The sequence below is a fragment of the Aythya fuligula genome, chromosome 11 (assembly GCF_009819795.1).
Source record: "Aythya fuligula isolate bAytFul2 chromosome 11, bAytFul2.pri, whole genome shotgun sequence".
Classification (NCBI taxonomy): domain Eukaryota; kingdom Metazoa; phylum Chordata; class Aves; order Anseriformes; family Anatidae; genus Aythya; species Aythya fuligula.
In genome coordinates, this window is record NC_045569.1 from 13,782,977 (window position 1) to 13,805,177 (window position 22,201).

At 44.9% G+C, this 22,201-nt stretch overlaps 1 protein-coding gene across 3 annotated transcripts in view; it reads right to left on the bottom strand.

Annotated features, from left to right (window-relative positions):
• Positions 1-520: 520 nt before the first annotated feature.
• Positions 521-22,201, bottom strand: part of ABHD2 (abhydrolase domain containing 2, acylglycerol lipase) — a 35,534-nt gene continuing 13,853 nt past the window's right edge. For all 3 annotated transcript variants that reach the window (XM_032195308.1, XM_032195310.1, XM_032195309.1), the window contains exons 4-11: positions 17,576-17,751; positions 16,034-16,201; positions 13,136-13,319; positions 9,617-9,709; positions 7,835-7,945; positions 6,545-6,614; positions 5,630-5,714; positions 521-4,608 (exon numbers count right to left, since the gene is read on the bottom strand). In XM_032195308.1, coding sequence (XP_032051199.1) covers positions 4,412-4,608; positions 5,630-5,714; positions 6,545-6,614; positions 7,835-7,945; positions 9,617-9,709; positions 13,136-13,319; positions 16,034-16,201; positions 17,576-17,751 — 1,084 coding nt within the window. In that variant the 3' untranslated portion in view covers positions 521-4,411. The remainder of the gene's footprint in view (positions 4,609-5,629; positions 5,715-6,544; positions 6,615-7,834; positions 7,946-9,616; positions 9,710-13,135; positions 13,320-16,033; positions 16,202-17,575; positions 17,752-22,201) is intronic.

The following is a 22,201-nucleotide window of genomic DNA, read 5'->3' on the forward strand; positions in this document are numbered from 1 at the left end:
GGAATCCTTTACTAAAAAGCAAAGCCCAAAAGCTCTGACAGAGCTGCTGCTGAAGTCTCTAGATATGCTGATGTCAAGGGAGGAGGAGAAAAAGGGCAAGGCACCACGTGTCAAAGGGCTGAGGTCTAGGAACTTGTGACAGACCCAGGACAGATGACACACAGGTAGCGTGGCTAAATTCAGTGCTGGAGACAATGGTTCTCAACATCTTTGCTTAATGCCCTGTCTTTGTAACCTGTACCTTCACAGAACAGGAACTGCAGAAAAATGGTCAGGAAAGGACTGCAGGGAGGTTCAAGTGTCTGTCTTTACAGTGCAGCTGTTGACTCATTTGAAAACACCTTCAGTTTAGAACCCAACCACGGGATCATTAAACACGCTGGCAGATCTGGTGTCGTGGAAGCTGCAAGTTCCTTGTGGTCCATAAGAGCAAGTCCCAGCTGCTCCCCTACAAGTTCCAGGTGTCTCCAGACACTGACAAAGATGGTTGGACCAGCCTAACCACCACAAAAATACGGTCTGCAACTTGCTATCTGATTGAGATGGTCCTTGGGGTTTATGTCTGAGTGTTACTTTTACATACAGTGATAAGGAAGAGGGGTGTATAGTACATGAGAATAAATGAAGAGCTCTGCTGATGCCTTTTCTAATCCCGGTTTGAAACTAAACAGAGCTCATGACAGATTCATCATGCTGTAGTCTTGAACTATGCTACCAGGCTGTACTGCTCTGGGCTTGAAGCGTGTCCTTCTACAAGCTCATGTGTCTTTGCAAGAGATGAAAAGACTGCTTCACCTCTAAGATCTAAAAATTCATATTGCATTTAAGGTGGGGTTCACTGGCAAGTGAAGACCATCTGCAGACATCACAGAACTAGCACTGCCTTATTTTGGGAGAGAAATGCATTTCAGGTAAGGATTGGACAAAGTCCCTTCCTGCTCGTGGTACTGGCACTAGGTATCAGCTGCCAATCTCTGTCAGCAGCAAGATTTAATACAGGATTCCTTCTTTGAAGGTCTCTAGATAACACGCACTGCAGCTTCACTTCCTCCTCTCCTGCTTCCTTGAGATCTCTAAATTGCTGCAGCAGGTTTGACAACATGAGTTGCTTTGAAAGCAGCAAATTGGGTGGGATTGGGAGAAGAGATTTTTACTGCTTCTGTCTGCAACAGAAGTTAGTAAGGTGACTCCCAGGTTCTGGAACCCTTGCACAACCAACCTATGACAAAGTTCTTCCTCCCCAAACAGGCTAGAATTAGTTGTCAAGCCACAAGCGGTTTAAGCAGCTGTAGGTGCAAGTGCAAGAACAGGTCAAAGGAGCAGGACAGACCCCTATTACTTCTCTAGTTGAGAGTTTCAGAAAGTCCACAGCATTGGCACTTCTGAAATATGAAGGCTTATGAGTTACAGGGCAGGAAGATGTAGTACTCCTTGAAAAAAAATGAGCCAAATCCCTATTTGATTAGACAAGCTGCTTTGAAAATTGCTCAGCTGCTCACCTCATTTTTTAGGGTCTGCTTTAAAAAATCACTGATTGGCCATCTACTGTAACTACAGCAAAGTCAGTTTGAAATAAAGGTACACTTGAGAAGGCAACTTCCTCGTACCTCAGGAACAGGAAATGTTTCAAAACCCAGTCTGTCAGGAACGGTTCTTAAAAAAGGAAGGAGGAAAAGTTCTTCAATAAAAACCTACCCAGTTCCTCTGAAAGTGGAGCTTTACTCTGGCATGCCTTGGCCAAAAAGCAGTTTGCCCCCTAACCCCAATTCCGAAGCAAGCAAACACCAGCTTTGCCTCAACATCCACTTTCAGACAGCAGCCAGCCATAGCGCTCTCACTTCCAACTTCCCTGTCGGGGGCAGCCAACAGATGAACTCTTTCTGCAAGCCTGGGGTCCTGGGAAGGAAGGCAGAATTGCAGCCATGTGGGGAGCTGGGCAGGGAGCCCTGCTTTTGAGGAACTTTGAGGAAATCTGAGAAAGAATTTTGATCTCCAAGGAGGCTTGATGCACGCTGTCCTTCCTTCGTAGTTACATGTTGGCTCGTATGATGGGCTCCTCACCTCAACAGTGGGGTCACTACCAAGGGAAGCTCCTGTTCCTCTAAATCTCTTTGGAGTTGATACTCACAGCAAAGCTGGACTGAAGCAGGACATGAAGCATTTTAAAAAGGGCATCTCCCGCCATGGGAGGAGCAGCTTTGCTTCCTCAAGGCAGAAAGCTGTGACCTGTGAAGCTGCAGATGTATATGCCAGGAAAACTGAGACATCTAAAGATGTGACCCCCTGGAGATTAAAAAAAAAAAAAAACAAACACAACAACACATACCCTACACACCTAAATTCATACTGTGGCTAGTTGATGCACACAAATGTTGTTTACACTCCAATCCTGATAAGTGAGAATACATTTACAGCACATCCAGTAAAAATTGCATGAGCAGCTACTTAAGCAAAATTCTGAGCATCTTGTGTGACAGGTTTTAGTGATATACAGATGCAGGATGAGTGAGAGAACAACAACACAAAGACAAATATCCATCAGCTAAGAATATCCTTGCTAACTGATGCCCTAAAATAGTTCTTAAGGAACAGCCACAAGCACGGCCAAGTACTGCTGCAGCTTTACTCGATCACACCTTTTTCTTTGAGGAACAAAAGGAAACCTGGGCTCAGTAACAAGGACAACGTACAGGTACCCACAGTTCATTCTAGCAGGCCGCGGTGTCTGGCCTAAGGCAAACTGAAAGGAATTTCCTGATATGATAATGCACCTTTGCTACAATAGTTAATTATTGCTTTATTAAAATAAAAAAGCTACCTCTGCAACCTACTGAATGAAGTTCCGGGACAGGGCAGTCCAGAAGGCTTGTTTCCCTGCATTACCACGCTGAAGTCTTGCAGCTTGTTTCACCTTTCAACTACAAACTGAAGAGCCTGGCACAGAAACCAAGGCTAAAGCAATAAAGTGCTTGTTGGATGCGGGAAGTGTGACAGGAAAAGAGCTTCACTGACACTAGGACAAAGAAGTCTCAAGGGTGGATTAATGAGACTACAATGTTGACAGAACAAATAGGGAAAAAAAGATTGTGACCACAAAAATTCAGTCTCCAGATTGTCATGGGGCAACTTTCCTACCAGGAGATAGAGCAGAGCCCGCAATAACCACCTCGGCCCTAACAGCCACTTGAGGCATCACTCCTGCAAGGGGCTTTTGCACTTCACTTTGCACATTACAACTAGAAGAGAGTGTCTGGGCATGCAGAAAGGAATTCACGCGAGGAGCCCAATGTCTTACTGGAGCCAGTAAAATCCTGCAGCATTTGCACAGATACAGAAGTAGTTAGTCAAAGGTATTTTAGTTGCACAGGGCTAGACCCATCAAGATCCCACCAAGTAAGGCAAGTCATGTGTCTGAAAACCATTCAATGCTTTGAAAATTAAGGACAAGAATTTTGGTATAATCTACCCTGACATAAGGGGAGTAAATCTAGATACATTCCCCCCCACCCTACAATTTAATCCCTAACAGAGTACATAACTATGAAATATTCTTAAAACATACTGAGCTCACAAAAAGATCCTGCAGATTCTTCATCGCTGGTTTCCATTCGGAAGCCAGAGCCAATTTTAAAAAGCTCTGGGTCAAACAAGAGATCCAGTACTAAAAACATGACTACATTTAAAAAGAGGCAAATACGACAAGGTGACTGGTCTGGTCTTGGTGTGAGAATGTGGTTACAGAGAAACATTAACTGGTATTACCAGCCCGCAGCTTTTCTCTACCTGGAGTCCCAGCGTAAAGATACCCCAACCCACAGATATCTGAAGCATGGAAAAGTTAAGCATTTTTAAAGTGATTCACTTGTGTAACTGCACTCCCAGGAAGTGAAACACTCCCTTAAGATGGTGTAAGATTAGAACTCCACCGACAGTCAAGCATCTGTTTTCCCAAGCCACTATTTAGTGGCTCATGGACTGAACCACTCACTGGCCTGTGGCTTGGTACAGGGTTTTTTCCAGCACAGGGACTGAAAAAGTCAGTTACCTTGTCATCTACACCTCAACAAATGCTTCAGATCAAGTTTTTGACCACCAGGTGAAAGGCTTTTGGCATCTGAAACTTGTGTTACATCAAAGCAAACTGTCTTTAGCTCAATTACCCTGTAACAAGTCACAGTCGGAATCTAATTCTTCAAGCAGAGCAGTAAGTTACAAACCCAAGTGACTATATAAGCAAAGATCCTCTGACCAGATATCAACCTCTGTTTTAACTCCACTTCAGAAGGAAACATTGTGATCAAACCCCAGCCATAGGATATCAAGGAGAATGGAAACCTGAAGCAGCAGGTGAGGGAACAAAGAGTTCCCAAAGGGGGAGATATACTGAAGTGATCCAGAGTCTTTGGGTCAATTACTCCTGGCCAGATACCGCCTGCTCTGTGTCTGAGCAATGAGACTTTGTCTTCTCCCACTGGCAGATGGCATTGGCGTACTGCACCACGAGCTTATCCATCCAGGTCAGAGGTTCTGGGAATAGTACAGACCCCTCAAAGAAGCCCAGGTGGCCTCCGTGAAGGGGCAGCACGTGCATGACGTTCTCCCGTTTCTCTGTAAGACAGAAGGAAGCACACAGTTCCAGCAGGTCAGCGATTTGGAGCTGAGAGCTAAACCACCTTAAATTGCAATAATCAACTCGATCCTTGGCATAGGGTCTGAACCAAAAGGAGCAATCCTGTGATGGAAGCAGAAATGTGCTGACAAAGGCCACAGCTAATATGAAGTCAAAAGCACATAACCTAACAATTTCACAAAGTAAGATGGTCCACAGGAACCAGGCTGGCCAAGAAATGCTGCTGGCTGGGCCCTTATGGCAACACAGGTCACATCCTTCTACCTTTAACTCACGTACACTGGAACTAGGACTGTTAGCATCATGCTGAGCTGCACCAAAGCTCTGGCATTATATTATCCACTTTGATCTATGTGCAGTGAGAAAATCCCTGTGCTTGGTTCTGTCTGGAAGCAGCTGTAGATGAATTCTCCGCCTGTAGCTTTCAGAGAGAAGAATGAACCCATCTTTCCTTCCTGTGCACCATTTGTGCAGAGAAACAGCACGCAGCTCATTCTTCTGAGCTTCTAAAGGGTATTGGACTTTTTCTTGGCTGAAGACAGAGAGCTGACAGAACTCCTTTCAAAGGACACACCTTATTTCATTATCAAGTAACACAGCAAAGCATGGGCTCCATTCATCAGGGAAGGGGGGCCCTTCATCTATACTTGTTCAAGACTGTCACTGCAGTAACCCACCTTTCTACTACATCCCAATGAGGAACAAAGACACGAGGAAGCTTTTTTTTCCATTCATGAAAGTAACCCGAATGTAAACTACTGGCTATCAACAGCAGCCTAAACAGCAGAAGATGCCTGAAAGGAGGACTCGAGTTCTTCCTCCTCACAAAGAGCCTCGTTAGTTCTTGCAACTGGTGTTTTAAAGAGGCTTAGTACACCTCCCACAGGATTATGGACGTAATAAGGCAAGTCAAGCTGCTTTGTAATCATGGATCGTGATGAGATAAGGAAGCTGCAGGTAAACAAATATGCACTGCTGGAGCAGACTGCTTCAACATACCTGAAAGAGCTCTTGGAATTGATAGAAGGCTCTCATGGACAAGAGGGTCATCAGCAGCATTAACCAGCAGAAGAGGAACATAGATCTGTACCAAGAAACATAGTAGAGAAAAAAACAGTTAGGGGTTGGTATTTGAGTTTCTATCAACTGTTATAAAGCTTCTTAGCTTGGCTCAATTCAGACATCTTATTTCAGTTGTCCTTTAACTGGAGAACCATCAGCAAAACAGTCAAAAATTCAGACTGGTGGCTTTTTACCAACGGAGTACTCTGCAGCACTTTATTTTTTTTTTCCAATTCAGTTGTATGAAAAGCGATACGGGTGTAACAAAGCAAACAGATTAAATCACAGATCTTCCCCATTCTCAGAATTCAAATAGCTACACCCTTTTTACTCTACATTGCTTTGCACATCAGGCAGCCAGTGCTAGCTGTTATAGACACCTTGGTTAAAGTCCAGGAAACTCCCTTGGAGTGCCTCCATCCTCCGGTTCAGCAAATCAAGCAGGAATTAATTTTCCAGTTCTACTTCTGCATTACTTCGGCCTGCTAAGCATCTGCCTTCCAGATAGTGTGCTAAGCCTCCTGCAGAGTATCTAGTCTTTTCTGCCTGGAAGGCTGTATGCCACCACCCATTTTCCACCTTATGCACCTACACTCAAAGGGGTTCAGTTGAACTCCTGGCTTTAGCTGGATCATCTGGATGCTACTACAGAGTTACAATCTCTAGAGAGCCCAGAGCATTTAGAACCAGCATTAGGAGTAGTAAGAACTGATATCCCACTCCAAAATACTGATTACTTCTAAAAATCCAAGCTAAGACAGCTGTGTCTAGGTATCAAAACCAGAAAGCACGGAGCATTTTATCTCCAGTAGGAAGAAGATGGTACAAGAGCAGTCAATTGCAAGAGCTTACCCTGTGCAAGTAGTGCAGGCAGCTTTCTTCTTCGTAGTACTCCTTCAGGGAACTGTACCCATGGAACTTCCTGAAATGGATAGTGTCATTGCCATCATGTTTCTAGCATCCACCTGACTCCCATTTGCAAATAAGGACATACATGCCCAGACCCGTATTTTTAAGGACAATGCCTTTTTTCTGCAAAATTCACCTTTGGCAGCACATGTTTTTATGCTTTCTGTGCTTACTCAAACACTGATAGCAGGATTTGTGTTTCTTCTACACACACCAAGTTAAACATTCACGTGGAAGTCTAGCAGCCTTCAAGGCATCTTTTTTAAACTTAATTTGCTTTCTCCTGTGTGAATAACTTATAAACTTATTCACCACCTGAAAGCCTTTACAAACATAAAACCATCACAGCTTACAAACCTCAAACATACTGGACAAAAGGGCCTGCCTACAAGCCACGCAGAATCCACTGTGGTTCCATTTTTTTGCAGTATCCTTAGCCCTTCATCTCAAACCAAGGATGCAGTGAGCTTATACTCATGTGCTTTTTTTCTTTCCTGGGGTAGGAGACAATGATGCAGCCGTAGGCCCAAAGTAGACAGGCCTCAGGGATGAAGGACAAGTATATTTCCCCTAGGAATCACTCTTAGACAACAAACAGCAATATTCCTACTCCTCCAAAACCCTTTTAGCTGTATAGCTGGCAGTGTACAGCTTCAGCATTTTGTAAAGGTGTCAGTGCCTGATATAGAACATGCCATGGCAAGATCACAGCCACTGAACAAAGTACTAAGTTGTTTTCAAGGACACAAGCAGTAACAGCCTGCTGCCTAATAATGCAGAGAGCTTAATTTAGGTGCAAGTATGACAAGTTAAAAAGTTCGTGTTATCTCAGCCAGTTCTAATGCTCACAAAGAAGGCATTATTCTCGGGGGGAAGGGTTTGTTTCAAAATTCAAGCAGGACTAAAAACACTCATGAGCAGTTCTGAGATGCTTTTCACATTCTGCATTATTTTTTGTGGACCTCTTGGCAAGAGCTTGCCTCTTCCTTGTTTATTCTGGGCTGCAGGTTCAGATGTTATAGATAACTGCCTCCTGGATGACTTTACAGAAGCTGTGACTATCAAAAATAATCTTTTTTTTTTATGGTTTTATTCAATGTAAAGACAAGGAAGGATTTGGGGTTGTCAGCGCTGCATTTCAGCAGATTCCTACAGGCACAGAAAGAGACCTGCAAGAGTAACACTTAAAACAGAAGGCACTTCCAGAGACCAGCATAGAGTCCCCCTTCATACCTCATAACATTATCATCGATCTGCATAAGGGATGTTGCTGTATAGAGTTTGCTCAGATCAGCATCTGAAAGGCTTTGTGGCTTCTTCACGTTATCTCCAAAAAGAACTTGCCTGAAAGAGGAATAACAAGATAAATATCCAAACACCATAACAAGTGCAGCAAAGCCGTGACCTGCTCAAGGACAAGTGAGTTTACCAAATCTGACAAGGTAAGAACAGAAGTGGGCTACGTACACGAGGCTTTCTTGGGATCAAGCACAGCTTTTTCATCTACCTTGCTTCTGAATAAGGTGTAACAGAAACTAACAGCCACTTCAGAGAAAAATGCTCCCTTGTTATACTGAAAAACTGCAGAAGGGGCTTCTATAAAGAACCTTCCCAGAACAGACAGCACTAGGGGGATTTAGAACAGAGGCTTCATGTTGGAGGGAGGGTCCTCTGGCTTCAGATCAAACCAGTGGGTGGCTCAGGGAGAGCACTAGCAGTCCTGGGCACAGCAGCCCCATCACCATCTGGTCCTGAAGTCTCCCCAGCACAGATATTAGGTTAGCTCATCCAGCAGAAATTACTTGGGGGCATTACCTTAGCAGAAAGCTATTTACTATGGACACTTGTCATAATTAGTTATTACCCTCAGGAGAGGATGTGTTTCTTCACCAGAACAAACCGCTCCCTTAACAAATAGAACAAAGGCTGCAAGCTGGAAAGGATTTTTATTCCCTTTTAGAAGCAGCTGCAGGGCAGAGCAGGAGGGAGACCAGGCTTGACTTGGGGGAGCTGCCCTAGAGCACAAACGATTGTGGAAAAAAAGATTACTTAACTGAATCTCCTTCAAGCCAGCACTGCCTTTATCTGGCTTATGAATCTAAGCACCATTTCATGGGGGCTTATATACCCTGACATGTATAATTTGGCCAAGTTGTCCAAATATTTGTCAGTCTGCAGTGAATTACATGGACCATCCTACACATCAGTTGTCCTACCTCCTCCTGCCTGTTTTTCATACCACACAGGACTGTTAGCTATGAACCACAAGCTTGCAAGTGGCACATGCTCCTTACTGGAATGGGCCTTAATTAGCATCCACTGATGAGGTACTTACATATTCATTGCCCTAGAAGCACCCAGGTAATTTTGGTCTAGGAAACACCACGGAGCATGTCACCTGTTTAACCAACACATTCCTTTTGTATCTGAGAGCCACAGATCACAACAGTAGCACAGGGATACTGCAAGGACAGTAGCACTCTAGGAAGAGCAGCACTAAGTATTCTGCTGGCTACGTGCTCTTTGGAGAAGAAAACTAGAAGCCAGATCTACAGGATGACTGTTTGCTTATCTGATAAGCAGCAGCCCCTTGCAGCAGATCTTGAAGATTAATCCTACCTCCAGTAGGTGGCAGAACAAGAGGCTCCTGGAATAGAGGATTCTTTAGCTAGAAGTGAAACAGATGCACAATACTCCACTTTGAAGTTTAATTACAATGTTTTCCTGTGCTCATCTTGTTTATTCATTAAGCAAGTCTCCTCAGAAGGCAAAAAAAAAAAAAAAAAAAAAAAAAACACAACAAAGCCTACTTTCTTCTAACAGGATTACCAGAGCTTATTTGTGTATTTTACAGTATACGCGATTGGCATGGGCTCCCCTTCTTTTTCTTGCTTCACTTAAAAGACACCGAGCAGAGGATTTGTGCGTAATCTTTCAGGAGTCTGAATTTAAAGTCTGACTGAGAAGAGAAGATAAATCCAATAGAGCAATTGACTTGCACCAATGCAAGTTTACCTGTGAGAAAGGATGATCTTCTTCATGTTATCTGCCATGAGGAAGTTATAAAATCTTCTGCATTGATCCCATTGCATGAAGGTTTCCTGTGCCCTAGAAAAAACACAGAGCATAGCAATCTAAGCTGTTAATGGAGATCTTGAAAGATCAGAGTAATACACCGTAACATCTCACTGCAGCCTAGAGGCTAAGTAAACAAATCTCCAGGCTTCCCCTGCCATAGCTTAACCTTTTCCAGGAAATGACTTCCACTTTGATGAAGTTCGGGAGTATCAGAAAACAGATCTGCAGTCTCATTTTGCACAGTGCAATTAGCTGTCCTGATCAGAGCATTTAGGAGCCATCAGTCAAGATCTGCAACACTGACAAGAGGACTCTGCTATCCCTTTGCATAAGTTGAATGCAATTTACTTAATGGAACCACCGAGGAAAGGACTAAAACCTGTTGCTGAAAAAAGTTAATTGCATGTAATAGCTTTACAAAGGAAATCATTTGTGCAGATGTTTGCAATATTTACACACACTATTATTGTTTTACCTTCATTGGCAGGAACTGTAAGGGGAAATACTCATTGCAGCTGCAAGTGGCATCGGAGTTGAAGCCTTTACCTATTCTCAGAGCAGAACAGCACTTCACAGCTTATCTGTTGTTAAAACAGAATTAAAGTCGTCCAGACTTCTGTGAGCTTTGCCAGATACAAGCACTCCTTTGCTCTGCAGGGTCACGGGCAGGTTAGAGCTTTACTCTTACCAAGGGTTTGCTGTTACTGAGGGAACCTACTATCATTTACTGAGCGACCTAAGAATGCTGGGAGCAGGCAGTTCCAGCTACTGAACTACTCCCATTTAAACATTAACATACCACCAGAACTACAGGGGATTTATCGTGACCTTCCAAGCCACAAGCTGCAGGTTTCCTAGCAGAGCATAAGCAGGCTGCCTGCTTGCAAGCAGTGCTGCAACATGGGCTTGTTGTCTAACCAGGCTATAGCTACCACGCTTACACCAGGACAGGGGAATAGAGACAGGAAAAGATTTCCCAAGCAAACCTTTAAAGTGATTTCAAGACAACCGAAGTTATAGCTACGACATTTCCCCACAATTTCTGCAGCAGACAGCAGGACTCCTAATATGAAGGGCTGCAAGCACTGACAAAAATTCAACTTCCAGTATTATTTGAGGACTGCACCGGTTTCAAAGGTGGAGACTCTCCCCACAGCCTGTAGCTACACTAAAGATGCATTCCACAAGATCAAGAAGCAGAATCAAGCCTGTGCAGGCAGAGATTAAGGAATAAGGAGACAGGTCCCTGCTTAGCCTCAGGGAACAAATTCCCCAGACTTTGTGTTAATTCATTAAACAGAGACCCATTTTCTGCCGGCAGAGCCTTGCTTTGCTTCTACTTTACCATGCCCCTCTATGGGGCACTTGCTTAATGCCCTGGAAAGGTTTCCAAATTTCAAATGCCTGCTTCATCTTGCTCACTACCACTTTCTCCTAATTTTTTCCTTTACTTCCTAAAGATATTTGGGGATAATTAGGGACAAAGGCTGTACAAGCTAATAAAAAGAATTGTAATCTAACTGGTCATCTACCAGGGCAATCCACTTTTGTGTAGCTCAGAGGGAAGAACAGTAATTCTCACATAGCAGACCAAGTCCAAGAAGGATAAGGCTTATCCTTTCCACCTGGAGATGCTTTTGGAGATGCTTTGTACCTCTTCCCTCCCCCTTCTATAACAAGGCCCACCCTATCCTGTCGTTTACTTCATAGTTATTTACTGATGTTGCTTTTCCCTAGCTTTGTCTAATTAGCATTTAAAAGCAGCACTAAACATTAGGTAGGGAGACACAAGATACGAGAAGCTTTCCTGCTAGGCGCACGGTAATGCACAGCAGATGTTCTGTGACCGGAGATTTGCTGGTAGGTGTTCACCCAGCAGGTGGAGTCAAGAGCTCAGGAATCCACAGCAACCCGCAGAAGACTTGCATTAAGCTCACAGGAGCAGCTGTTATTTTTCCACGCAGATATCCAAGTGCAGCATTGTTAAACAGGTTGTCCTTACCCTGCCGTTTCACCAGCACACCATGACATACTACTAAGAAATCAGCTCAGGGAACAGAATTACTCAGAACATTTTGGAGACCAGAAACACAACGTTGCATAACTCCAAGATAAATCAAACCGGCCAAGGCCAGATGCAATCCTTGCAAACCCTGTTTGATGGCTACAAAAACAGTTTCAGGAGCTTGTTTCAATAGGATACTCTGTGCCAGAACCTCAATACAACTAACACTTTACTTGAAACAAAACCAGACTATTCTTGAAAGCATCTGATTTGCACCTGATCTGAAGTCTCAAAAGGCACGAGGTATACTGGAATGTTACTGAATTGTCTATCGAACTTTCAGCCATGTCCAATGCTTCCAGAAAAAACTTCTGACTTTCACCTGTAAGAGCTTAACTTATAAAAGGTGCCTTCAGACTGCTGAATACCAAAGTAGTCACAGTAGAGGTAGAGCATCAGCAGCATCAAGAGTTCCAGCTCCGTGCTGCCAGTTCCAGCTTTATCTGTCCAAAGGATCTTGACACACCAACACCCTGCCCTCAATAACCCCTTGCTTTTCAAATATTCTCATTGCTCAGAGAGGCAATTAAGTTACTGTACAACCAGCTGTACCTTACCAGTTGCCCATATGTAGAGACAGCAAGACCCGTGAGCATTAGCTTCAATCTTCAGTAGTTTCAATCTTCAGTAACTCGCACACGGAAGTTATTGCACAGTAGTTGAGCTGCAAGGTCTGAAGCAGCAGGGCTGTACCCAAAGCCTCCATCAGTAAATGTAAGTGCTAACACTAGGTGGAGCCCTTACAGCTCCTGTGAAGTGCTACAGCCTCTGCTTCCAGGCTGGGAACAACAGGTTAATGTTTTAGGCAGCCCTTAGGGCTATTATCCTTAGCCTCTCCACCTTCCCCACTTCAGGCAGGTAGCAAGGGTTGCAAGAGCCTCTTCACCCTTCCATCAGCCCCTTGCCTGTTTCAGCAGCACCCCCAAAAGGAGGGGAGCACGGACTGACAGAGCACGAGCTGTGTCCTTCCAGCCTCCCCAGATAAGAGCTGCTGGATGACACTCGGCAGCGAAGCCAGGAAAGCTATTATGGGCCAAGTGATACTCCTCAGAGCGATGAGAAAGCAAACTATTGCCTCAAACTTGGCACCAGCTCAGCAGTTTGTCACACTGCCCAACCTGCCTGATTAATTAGCCAGGACTGCATGGGGAATGCCTCTCCTTACGACACCAGCAGCGCTGCCACAACAGAGCCAGGCCAACCCACAGGCACAGAGCAGAAGCTGCCAGCGTTTACCTGGCCAGGTACAGAAAGCCAGTTTGTACTGCTGATCAGCAAAGCTTTGATTGCTGCTTCAGGAAGGCGGCATCCTGCAGTCCTACAGACTAATTTAATTAGGTGCAAGAGAACCAGCAAGCTTTTCCCCACCCAGAAGAGAGCAGCAGGCTCACCTGAGCGCGCTGTAGCCCTGGCACACGCTGACACAGCACAGGACTCTCTCCTGGTTGGCCTGGCTCTCCCCCAGGTACTTGCACACGATGTTTCCACCCAGGCTGAAGCCTACGACAACCAGCTGGGTCTGAGGGTAGGTCTTCTTGATGTAGTTAACCATCGCACCAAACTCCCAGGTGCAACCTGAAAAATAAGGACAATGTCAAGAGTTATCTTCCAACAGTTCTCTACTTCACACTCCAGTTGTGTGCTTTAAGCTCAGCGCCTTCCCCTTTCTGACTTTTCAATAACCTCAAGACTTTAAGGGCTCTGATTCACACACATGTTCATGTCTCTGTTTTATGAGTCCTGTGGACCTTAGCTCATGCCTGTCCGACTGACTGCCAAAGATAAAATTTGAAAAGCCTAACCCTTGGAGCAGCCGCTCTGACAATCCAAACTCTGCCTTTCCAAAGCAACCGAAGAAGTGAAGTCAAACAACCCTGGCTTTGACATGGCTAGGTAAAATCTCTGCATATCAGTACCTACAGCTATTTCTGCTGCCTTTGAGTTTGGAAGAGGAAACAAAGAGAAGCAGCTCCCGAACTGATGGTATTAGGACAATCGTATCAGCAGGCTAGGCACTTTGTTAGCCTTCCAGTTGGACTCAGTGCTTCAAACCACTCAGAAGGCACCACATGAGCAAAAGCAATAAAACTACAGCTGTTTATTCCGGTTTAGGGCCAGAATCTCAGCTCTGTCCTGTGGAGCTGCTCCAGGAAGGTACATCCAAAGAGCTTGGGTTGTACGCTGTGCCACCCAAGCACTGCTCCAGTGTGCCCCCACCCCAAAAGCAACATCCTTGCTGGACATCAGACACAGGTTTTGGCCAGCTCTGGAGAAGATGCTGAGCACTACAGTTTGCATTCACTTCAGTGAAATAGGAGGCTTCTGGCTGAGCCTTTCATCACAACTTGGGCACTTCCTTGTGAACATTGGTAATGGACAGTTTTCCTCAAGATGACAAACGCTGCATCGCTCTAGTCTCCTCTGGAAGAAGCGAGCAGTCAAAACACCGTGTTTGACTTTCATGATTTGACAGCAGCTGGCAGCCGTTTCAGAAACCTAAAGCTGGAACAGCAACAGGTCAAGCTTGATATAAAGGCTTTGGGATTCAGCAAATCATGTTTATGTTACTTGCTCCCCAACAAATGCATCAGGAATCCAGCATAAGCTGGAAGGACAACAGGGTATTCGGGCTGGAGGCAGAGTAAAGTCTGCGCAGGGTCTTGCTGGCACAACACTTGGCAGAGTTGCTTGCGAAGTGATTTACTGTCTTACTCAGAGGAAGTGCTAGACATTCCTCGCCCTTCCCAAGGCTGTAAGATTTAGAAAGGCATATCTTCGGAGCTACAGAGCAGAATAGCTCCCTAAGGTCTAAAGGGCAGCTGCATGAAATGAACAATCTGCCATCAGCTCCAGCAAGTTCTCAGAAAATTAGAGAGGGATTGGGAAATCTAGACTGGCATTTGACACTAGGCAAAGTTAGAGCACCATCTTATTGAAAACAGCACCAGGCAGAGCAGTAGCAGATCTATACATGCTGATGATGGCATTACATCCCCTCTTCCCCAGTCCCTTATTAGTCATTTTAGCTAATTATTCAAAAAAAAAATAATAATAATGCCATAGCCTATGTTTAAATATCAAGCTAGCATGACACTACCAGAAGTTTCAGAAAGCAGCCAGTGAATTTGAGGATTGTACTCTGCACTAGGAAGGTTCTATTTTTGGAAGGAAGCTCTCAAATTCTATCAAAACATCAAATGCTTTTGGGAAGTCAAGCTTGGTAGACTCAAAACAACTACCAGTCTAGGATCTCATTAAAAATTAAAGCTATTGGTATTCCTGAAATGTTTTCCTCTCAGGAGCAGATTTAATAGCTACAAAACAAGCAACGAAGCACTACTGCCTGTTTGCCTGCTAGACCCAGAGTCTCAAAGCACGAGATGTTTTGGCAATCCAAGTGTTCAAGATCAACATTTGAGCTGTTAATCCAAACTCTTAGCAGTAAGTATCTTAGTTACCTTTAGAAAGATATAAAGAAACCCAACACCAGGCTATTGTAGCCACAGTTGACTCCTGATGTAATATAACTATAGATGTTTGCAGTAAAGGAGGACACGAAGGCTCAACAGAACTCGGGAACAGGCAGATCAGGTCCCTGGCAAGAGGGCCACATTCTACTAAGATCACATCACACACTAGCAGGGCGGGTAAGAATAACTGGAGTCACTCTTAACCCACCTTGAAGCACTTTATTCCTTTTAATTTCTAGGTTAAGAAGGATTTCCTTATATTCAAGGTGAAAGCCCCACATCAGGGTAGTTAAGCACTACCTCTACTGTAGTTTTACTGTCAGACTACAGAACTGCTGCCATTCCTTGACATTTGTGTTACATTCAGGGACCAATCTGACCACGTCCTTCCTAGAATAGAAATGTACTTTCTGGATAAGGTGATACATGCTCCTTCTCATACTACATTTTCCAAAGTGTCAGAAATAGCTTTCATCCTACAGAGCCAAGGTCATTCATATCCCACTAAACTGTCATTTGAACATCTCTGTAACCACTTGAGCAGGCTCATAGTAGCCATGAGTACTTTTTTTTTCTATTTTTCTTTCAAAAATGGTCTCCTTAATTAAGATACATATGTTAGAACTACGATAAGTGAGAAAGAAAAACTGAATCCTGCTATTAGCTTCCCTTCTTCCTCATAAGTTAAGTTTAGGTCCTAAGAAACAGCATAAAATGATCAGCCTAATTCACCTATGGCAATTGTGGTGTGCTGAAGGAGCCTGATCAAGCCCTAGAACTTCCACAGGCTCGAAAGCCGTCAGCTGTCACAGCACCTACCGTAGGTGAACATGCGTGGAGAAGTGAGCTCGATGTTCGGCAGGGCCCCCAGGTGATTCAGAACAGCACATCTGTACCCATTTTTCTGCGCGTAGTCAACAAAAGTGCGGATGTACTGCTTCTCGCTGTGGTTAGCAATCCCAGGGCAGATCACCATCGTGACATCCTCTGTGCACAGAAAGAGAGGGAAGTTAAGTAAATGTCACTTCATGCAAATTAAGAAATTCAGAAGCTTTCCATTTCAGATCCATGGGAAACCACGTAGCAGAAGAAAGGTAAAAATCCTACCGTTCTGCCAAAAAGCCTGGTGTGGGACAGAAAACTAGCAGCTCTATTGCTAAAGATGTGGAAGGAGTAATTCATGTTATAGCAGACGAACAATCTCCTAGCTTTGGGGAAGGCTGACCAAACAGTTCTACAGAAACTGCCTAGTGACCAAGAGAAAATCCTTCCCTCTGAAGAAAGATGTTGAACATCACACTCGTTCTGCCTTCTGACAGCCTGCTGAGACTGCTGAGTGTGTGGAAGCACGAGAGCCCACTGCTTCTCCATGCACCAGGTACACTAAGCTATTTTTCTCATTTCCCTTTCAGAATCCAGCACAACCCAGATCTTCAAAATGAAGCTTTGCTAAGCACAGAAATTCTGACCAACGGACATCAGCCATCACCTGCTTTGTGGCTAATCTAACATCTGATCTGCTGGCACTGCTCATCAGTTTAACAAGGTATCATTTCATCAGCTAAGAAAGCCATTACCGTAACTCAAGTAAGGACAGTAAAAATATATTCAGGATTAGCATACATGTATGTACTTCCACTTAGCTCTCATACTCTTTGCACTTGCGTGCAAAGCTCTAACTCTACCCACTGTGAATTTTTGCCTCATTAGGAAAGCACTGTTCAGATTCTCCTCAGTGATAAGGCCAGCAGAAACTGTTGCAGCACAGCATTATACCACAGAGATCTCAACTCCGATAATGTGAAGAATTTGGCCTTTTCTGAAGGCCAAGCGGGAGTTGTGGGCTTACAATGAAGTCAGCTGCTGCAGAGGTTAGACTGTACTACTGAAGTCACAGTAACTCAATTTTAAGTGTTGCTGTTACCACTACTAATAGGGTGTTTGAAATCTGACAGTTGCTCTGAAAACACATACGTAGCACAGTAGGAGATCACCAGGATTTCCTACTTTTTGCACAGAATTATCTTATAGTCTGGACTCCTTTGTATCCTAAGCACATACTGTTTTCATGCAGAGAAGCTATGGAACATTTTTGCTGCTCCTTAATGCCCACCCCTTGCCACACACGGGTAATTAGTCTAGCAGGTCCTACTCTGCTGTCTGAGATGAGTACACAGCAAGATGGTCTCACAGCCTCCACAGGCTGGCTAGCACTGTGTAGCTGCCCCCTTCCTATCACCAGAATTAACACCCATCTTTTCTGAGAATCAAGTATCAGGGCTCTTATCTACCCCCCTCCATGGCCCAGAGCACAGAACCAAGGTCAGCAGCTAGATGCAGCCGGCAGCTGCTGCGACTGACCTCCAGTGCAGTGCTCGGACTGCGGCTCGAAGAGATCAAAGGTTGCTGTTGCTCCATCTGGCATCGTGAGGTACTTGCGGTGTCCGTACGGATGCGGTGATCTCACTCTCCCCATTTTTCCATAAAGGGCAGTCTGGATATGTCCACTCTTCCCCCAGATCAGGGGCGGAATGTACCTGAAAGAGGGAGTCATTTAGTTACGCATCCCCACTGTGTTAACAAGCTCGGAGAACACAGAAGCGAAGCCATAACAAATCTCCCCCTCATTTCCAAACACAATAACAAACAAAATTGTTTTTGCTATGACTGAACCAACAGCATCGCTCTTCACGGCCTTACTAGAGCAGAGAGACTGATATGCTCTCCCTGCTGAGAGATCAGCACTAAGAGGCCAAAACGCAGACATTCCTACGCACTGAAACAGCGCGTGCACAAATGCTGCTCACAGACTGCGCAGAGACCTGGTGGCTCACTGAGCCTGGAGCAGCACGTTGCTAGCCAACCAAGCTGACCTTCAAAACTTGTCAAATATTGTAAATCTGTTTTAATTGAAGCGCCGAAGCCTGCTGGGTTGAGCCACATGGACTTGTGTAAGCACTCGATTTCGTAAGTCAGCCGGAGAAACAAGAGGATTCACAGCAAGGTCTGGAAGACTAAAAGCCACAAGACTTGCTCATTGCGACAATTTTCTATAGAAATATTCTTCTCAGTTGAATGAAGAGCACGGTACAGGGAAATTTTGCCTCTCGAGCAGGGTTTGGTAGGGAAGCAGGCCCAGTTTCAAAAGGACCTGTAATAACTGACCACTGAATAAATCCGTCCCTTCCACCACAAGAGGAGCACTCTACCAACCTTGTTTATCAAGGGCACATTAAAGCAAGGTGCCAAAACAGCCTGCCTTTTTCTTTCTGCCTTTAGCAGTCCTCAAAAAGGCTGGGTTCTTTGCTCCATGGCTACAAGCAGAGCTGCAAGTGGCCTAAATGCGCTGCTGGGGCACTCACCTGGCCACTCCGCAAAGGAGAGACCGAGCCAGTGCCTCGAAAATGAGCCTTACATCAGCTCTTGACAGGAAAGCATGAATGATTCATGATTTAGGAGAAGAGCCGCCCCAGGGAGCATGCTTCCAATTAAGGAGCTGTGGTCTCTGCTGCATGGGGCTGGGTGTCCAGAACAAGCTTGGGAGCTGCCCACACCACCTTGCACCCTGAGAGATCAGCAAGGCATTTCCCCCTTCATCTTTCCCCTTTTTTTTTTTAGGGCTTCTTGCACTTATTCCCATCTACTGCTTGGGACCCTATGAAGCAGAGATCCCGTTCTTTCATGTCTCTCCCTGCCCACAGCACACCAGGCAGCTTTTGGCTCACCCAATGTGTTCCTCAGGGCTGTAACCCATCGGTGTGACTGGACAGCAGCCTTGCTTTATGCTCTGACGCTGATCACCACTGGCCCTGCTTCTCCATGGCAGCTCTCTTATGTGTCACATCTGTAGCCCCCCATCCCCCTTCCATATCCTTTAAAAATAACTTAAATAACTTTGCATTTTGCTAGCAGCTCCCCCCCCCAAATACAACCCATAAAAATCTGTAACTCCTCCACAAGAGGCTCCGACATCAACATCGCTGCATGGTTTCTAACCTTAGGATAAGCACGAACATTGGAAGCTTGGGTGATTTTCTACACAGCACTTCTTCAAGTCAAAGTTATCCCAGGTAGAATCCGCAGTCTTACCCAGCAGGGCTAACAGGAAAGCCATTTCTCCAGCTACAGGAGCGAAGTTATACAGCTCTGACTGATCAATGCTACCACTTTGATGAAAAATCCGGAGATCTGTGCAGGCACCAAACCCTTCCTCATTTATCTGCAGCTCGGTTTCTGGTTGTAAGTCGCAGAGCTCCAGAGCAATCACTGCAGCAGCTGCAGCCACACATACCACAGGATATTGTTAGAAAGCAAATCAGAAGAGTCTCCAAGGCCCACCACTGCTGCTGGAGTTTAAATGCAGACAAATGGCTTCGAGAGTTCTGTTTATCAACAGCGCGCAGCCTGCTTCCTCAACTCACAGCTGGGTTCTTTGGGGAAAAAAAATAAGACTGCCTTCAAATAATCTGACTGCAGAAGTTGCCTGAAGTACTGATCTTCAGTAAATCAAACCTCTATGCCAGTTTTTTCTTTCATAGGCAAAGAGCACAGGCAGTTTCCCTGATACATCATTTGTTACAGGACTGAGAACAAGGCAGGAACCCCTGCGACTCTGTCTAGCAAGGGACAGGCTGCCTGTGGGTTTTACATTTCCCTCTGTGCTAGAACTGTGCAGAGCCTTAAGAAGGGTGAATTCACTGCCTGGTCCCTTCAGAGAGCACAAGCCAGCGTTTCTGAGCATCCTATAGATAGAGGAGGAAAACCACTCAGCTTATCTTTTAAGTTAACTTCAGTCAGTTGTTGAAGCATCACCGCCTGCAGCAGAGATGTGCTAGCATTAGTCACCCTGCGCGTAACTACACTTCCAGATGAATATTCAAAGGTCAAAATCCAGCGTGAGTAATGTGCATAGGACACTATTCTGATGCAGAGACTTGTTACTCCCACTTAGCCTTACTTAAATATGCTAATGTACATTTCTGGTGTTCCCTTTTAAGAAAAAGCAGTTACAACTCTGCAATACACACAGGTGTTATGGCAACAGCTTGTTATCTCACCCACCTTTTCTTTTACTACTGCCCACTGACCTTTAAGCTACAGGCTTACAGCAAGCTAGATAACCTCTAAGCCCTTTTAGTTCAGTCTCCTGCAGGCTGGAAACATCACAAGACTTCAACGGGGAGTGTGGAAAGAACTTGCCCAGACTGCATAAATCCTGCGGAGTTAGTGAAAAACTAAACCAGATTAAAACTCACCAGAACAGATTGCTGCAAAAGCAGCCAGCTAGTACAGTGATTAAAAATATTAGACTTTTTTTTAAACAAGACAACAAGCTGCCAATTTAACCTACTACAAAACCCTGTAAAACCTTGGCAGTAGCAAAGGGATGTGTCTCTATCGATGCATTCCAGTAAAAGCTGTGCTCAGCTGATGGACAAGGTGGACTTTGCAAAGCATCCTTACAATCTGTAGCTGCATGTGATTTGAGACTATTTGTTGTTGACCCTCTATTTTGGCAATAGATAAACCTGGTTTTGAAAAAGTCTTCCTGTGAGTGACTTCGTGTCGTTCGATGGAAGGAAGTCTACAGGAACTTTTAAGACCAGATACTGAGCACTGCAGTGCGAGACTGCACAGGACTGAAGGACAAAACATGTTATTATTTAGGGTTTACATGGACTTTCAGCTTGCTTTTACTAAAGAGCATAGAAAGAACTCTTTAATCACACAGGCACATGAAACCACACTGGTGAGGAAAAAAAACACCAGCCAGGAATTATTCAAGAGTCCTTACCTTCTGAGAGGGCAGGTTAGATAAGCTAAATTTTATTTCAACCATATTATGTAAAAATCAGTTCCAGAAATATTTTCATACTCAACCCAGCTGAAAGCACTTAACTATAGCCGGTGCTGATAGCTGTAGCTAGCACAGGCTGTTTCACAATGAGGCCAACATTCCTCATGGCAAACAGCTCAAATAAGATGCTCCTCGGAAACAATCCCCCTGTAGGCAGGGGAGCATGTACTCAGGCTGTTTTTCTTGTGTCTTACCTTAAGCAAACAAGCTCAGCAGGGTGTGACACGTGAAAACATGTGCTAGGTATCATGTGGGCTCTTAAAGGCAAGCAAATAAGTGTTCGGTTCAAGAAGCATTCAAGCCTTGTCCTGTAGGTTTTGATACAAAGACAATCACTACTGCTAAATTTTACCGTGTCTTTCAAATGAGGGCTCTCACTCAGAAAAGCAGGTGGCCTCCCTCAGATACAGCAAGTTGGAAGAGGAAAAGTGCTCAAGGACAAGACAGACTTCCTCAGCTTCTCCGTAATGCCTGCTGCAGATGGAAATAGTTTTGAAATAAACCATTATCCTGCAGGGATTATCTCAGGACAGCAAGTTTCACTGTATGGAGCTGATTCACCACGCACTCCTCGGCGTGCCCTGTTACAACCGAGCTGTTCACAGACGTAGGAGAACCCAGGCACAGGCACCACATCTACCTACGGGCACAGCTTTCACCACCCTGCAGTAGCAGTTTGAGATTATTGGAGCAAGACAAGGCGTGAGCAGCCAGCTGGGTGGGGAACAGCAGCCAGAAGACCTCTTGCCTGCACGAGGATGAGGCTGATGTACCACGACAGAGCACACAACCAGATACTGACATGTGGGAGATCCAAACACAGAGCTAGGTTGGAGTGGAAACAAAAAATCTCAGCTTCTGTGAAAAAAAAATGGCTTCCTGGTTTGCTCGAGATCCAAAGCTTTCAGCTAACTCGTCTGAGTGATTTCCCGTTTTGATTTGGTGAGCTGCAACAGACAGCAGGTACTGTGACAGAAGAGAAGCACCCGAGGCAGTTCAGGTTTCCTGCAGCTACAACTTCTGGTAACTGGACTCAGCAGCAGACGGGAGAGCAGGTCTGGGGCTGCAGTTACTTATTATGGAAACTGATTTTAGTGAACTATGTACTCATCACATCATGTGTCTTAACT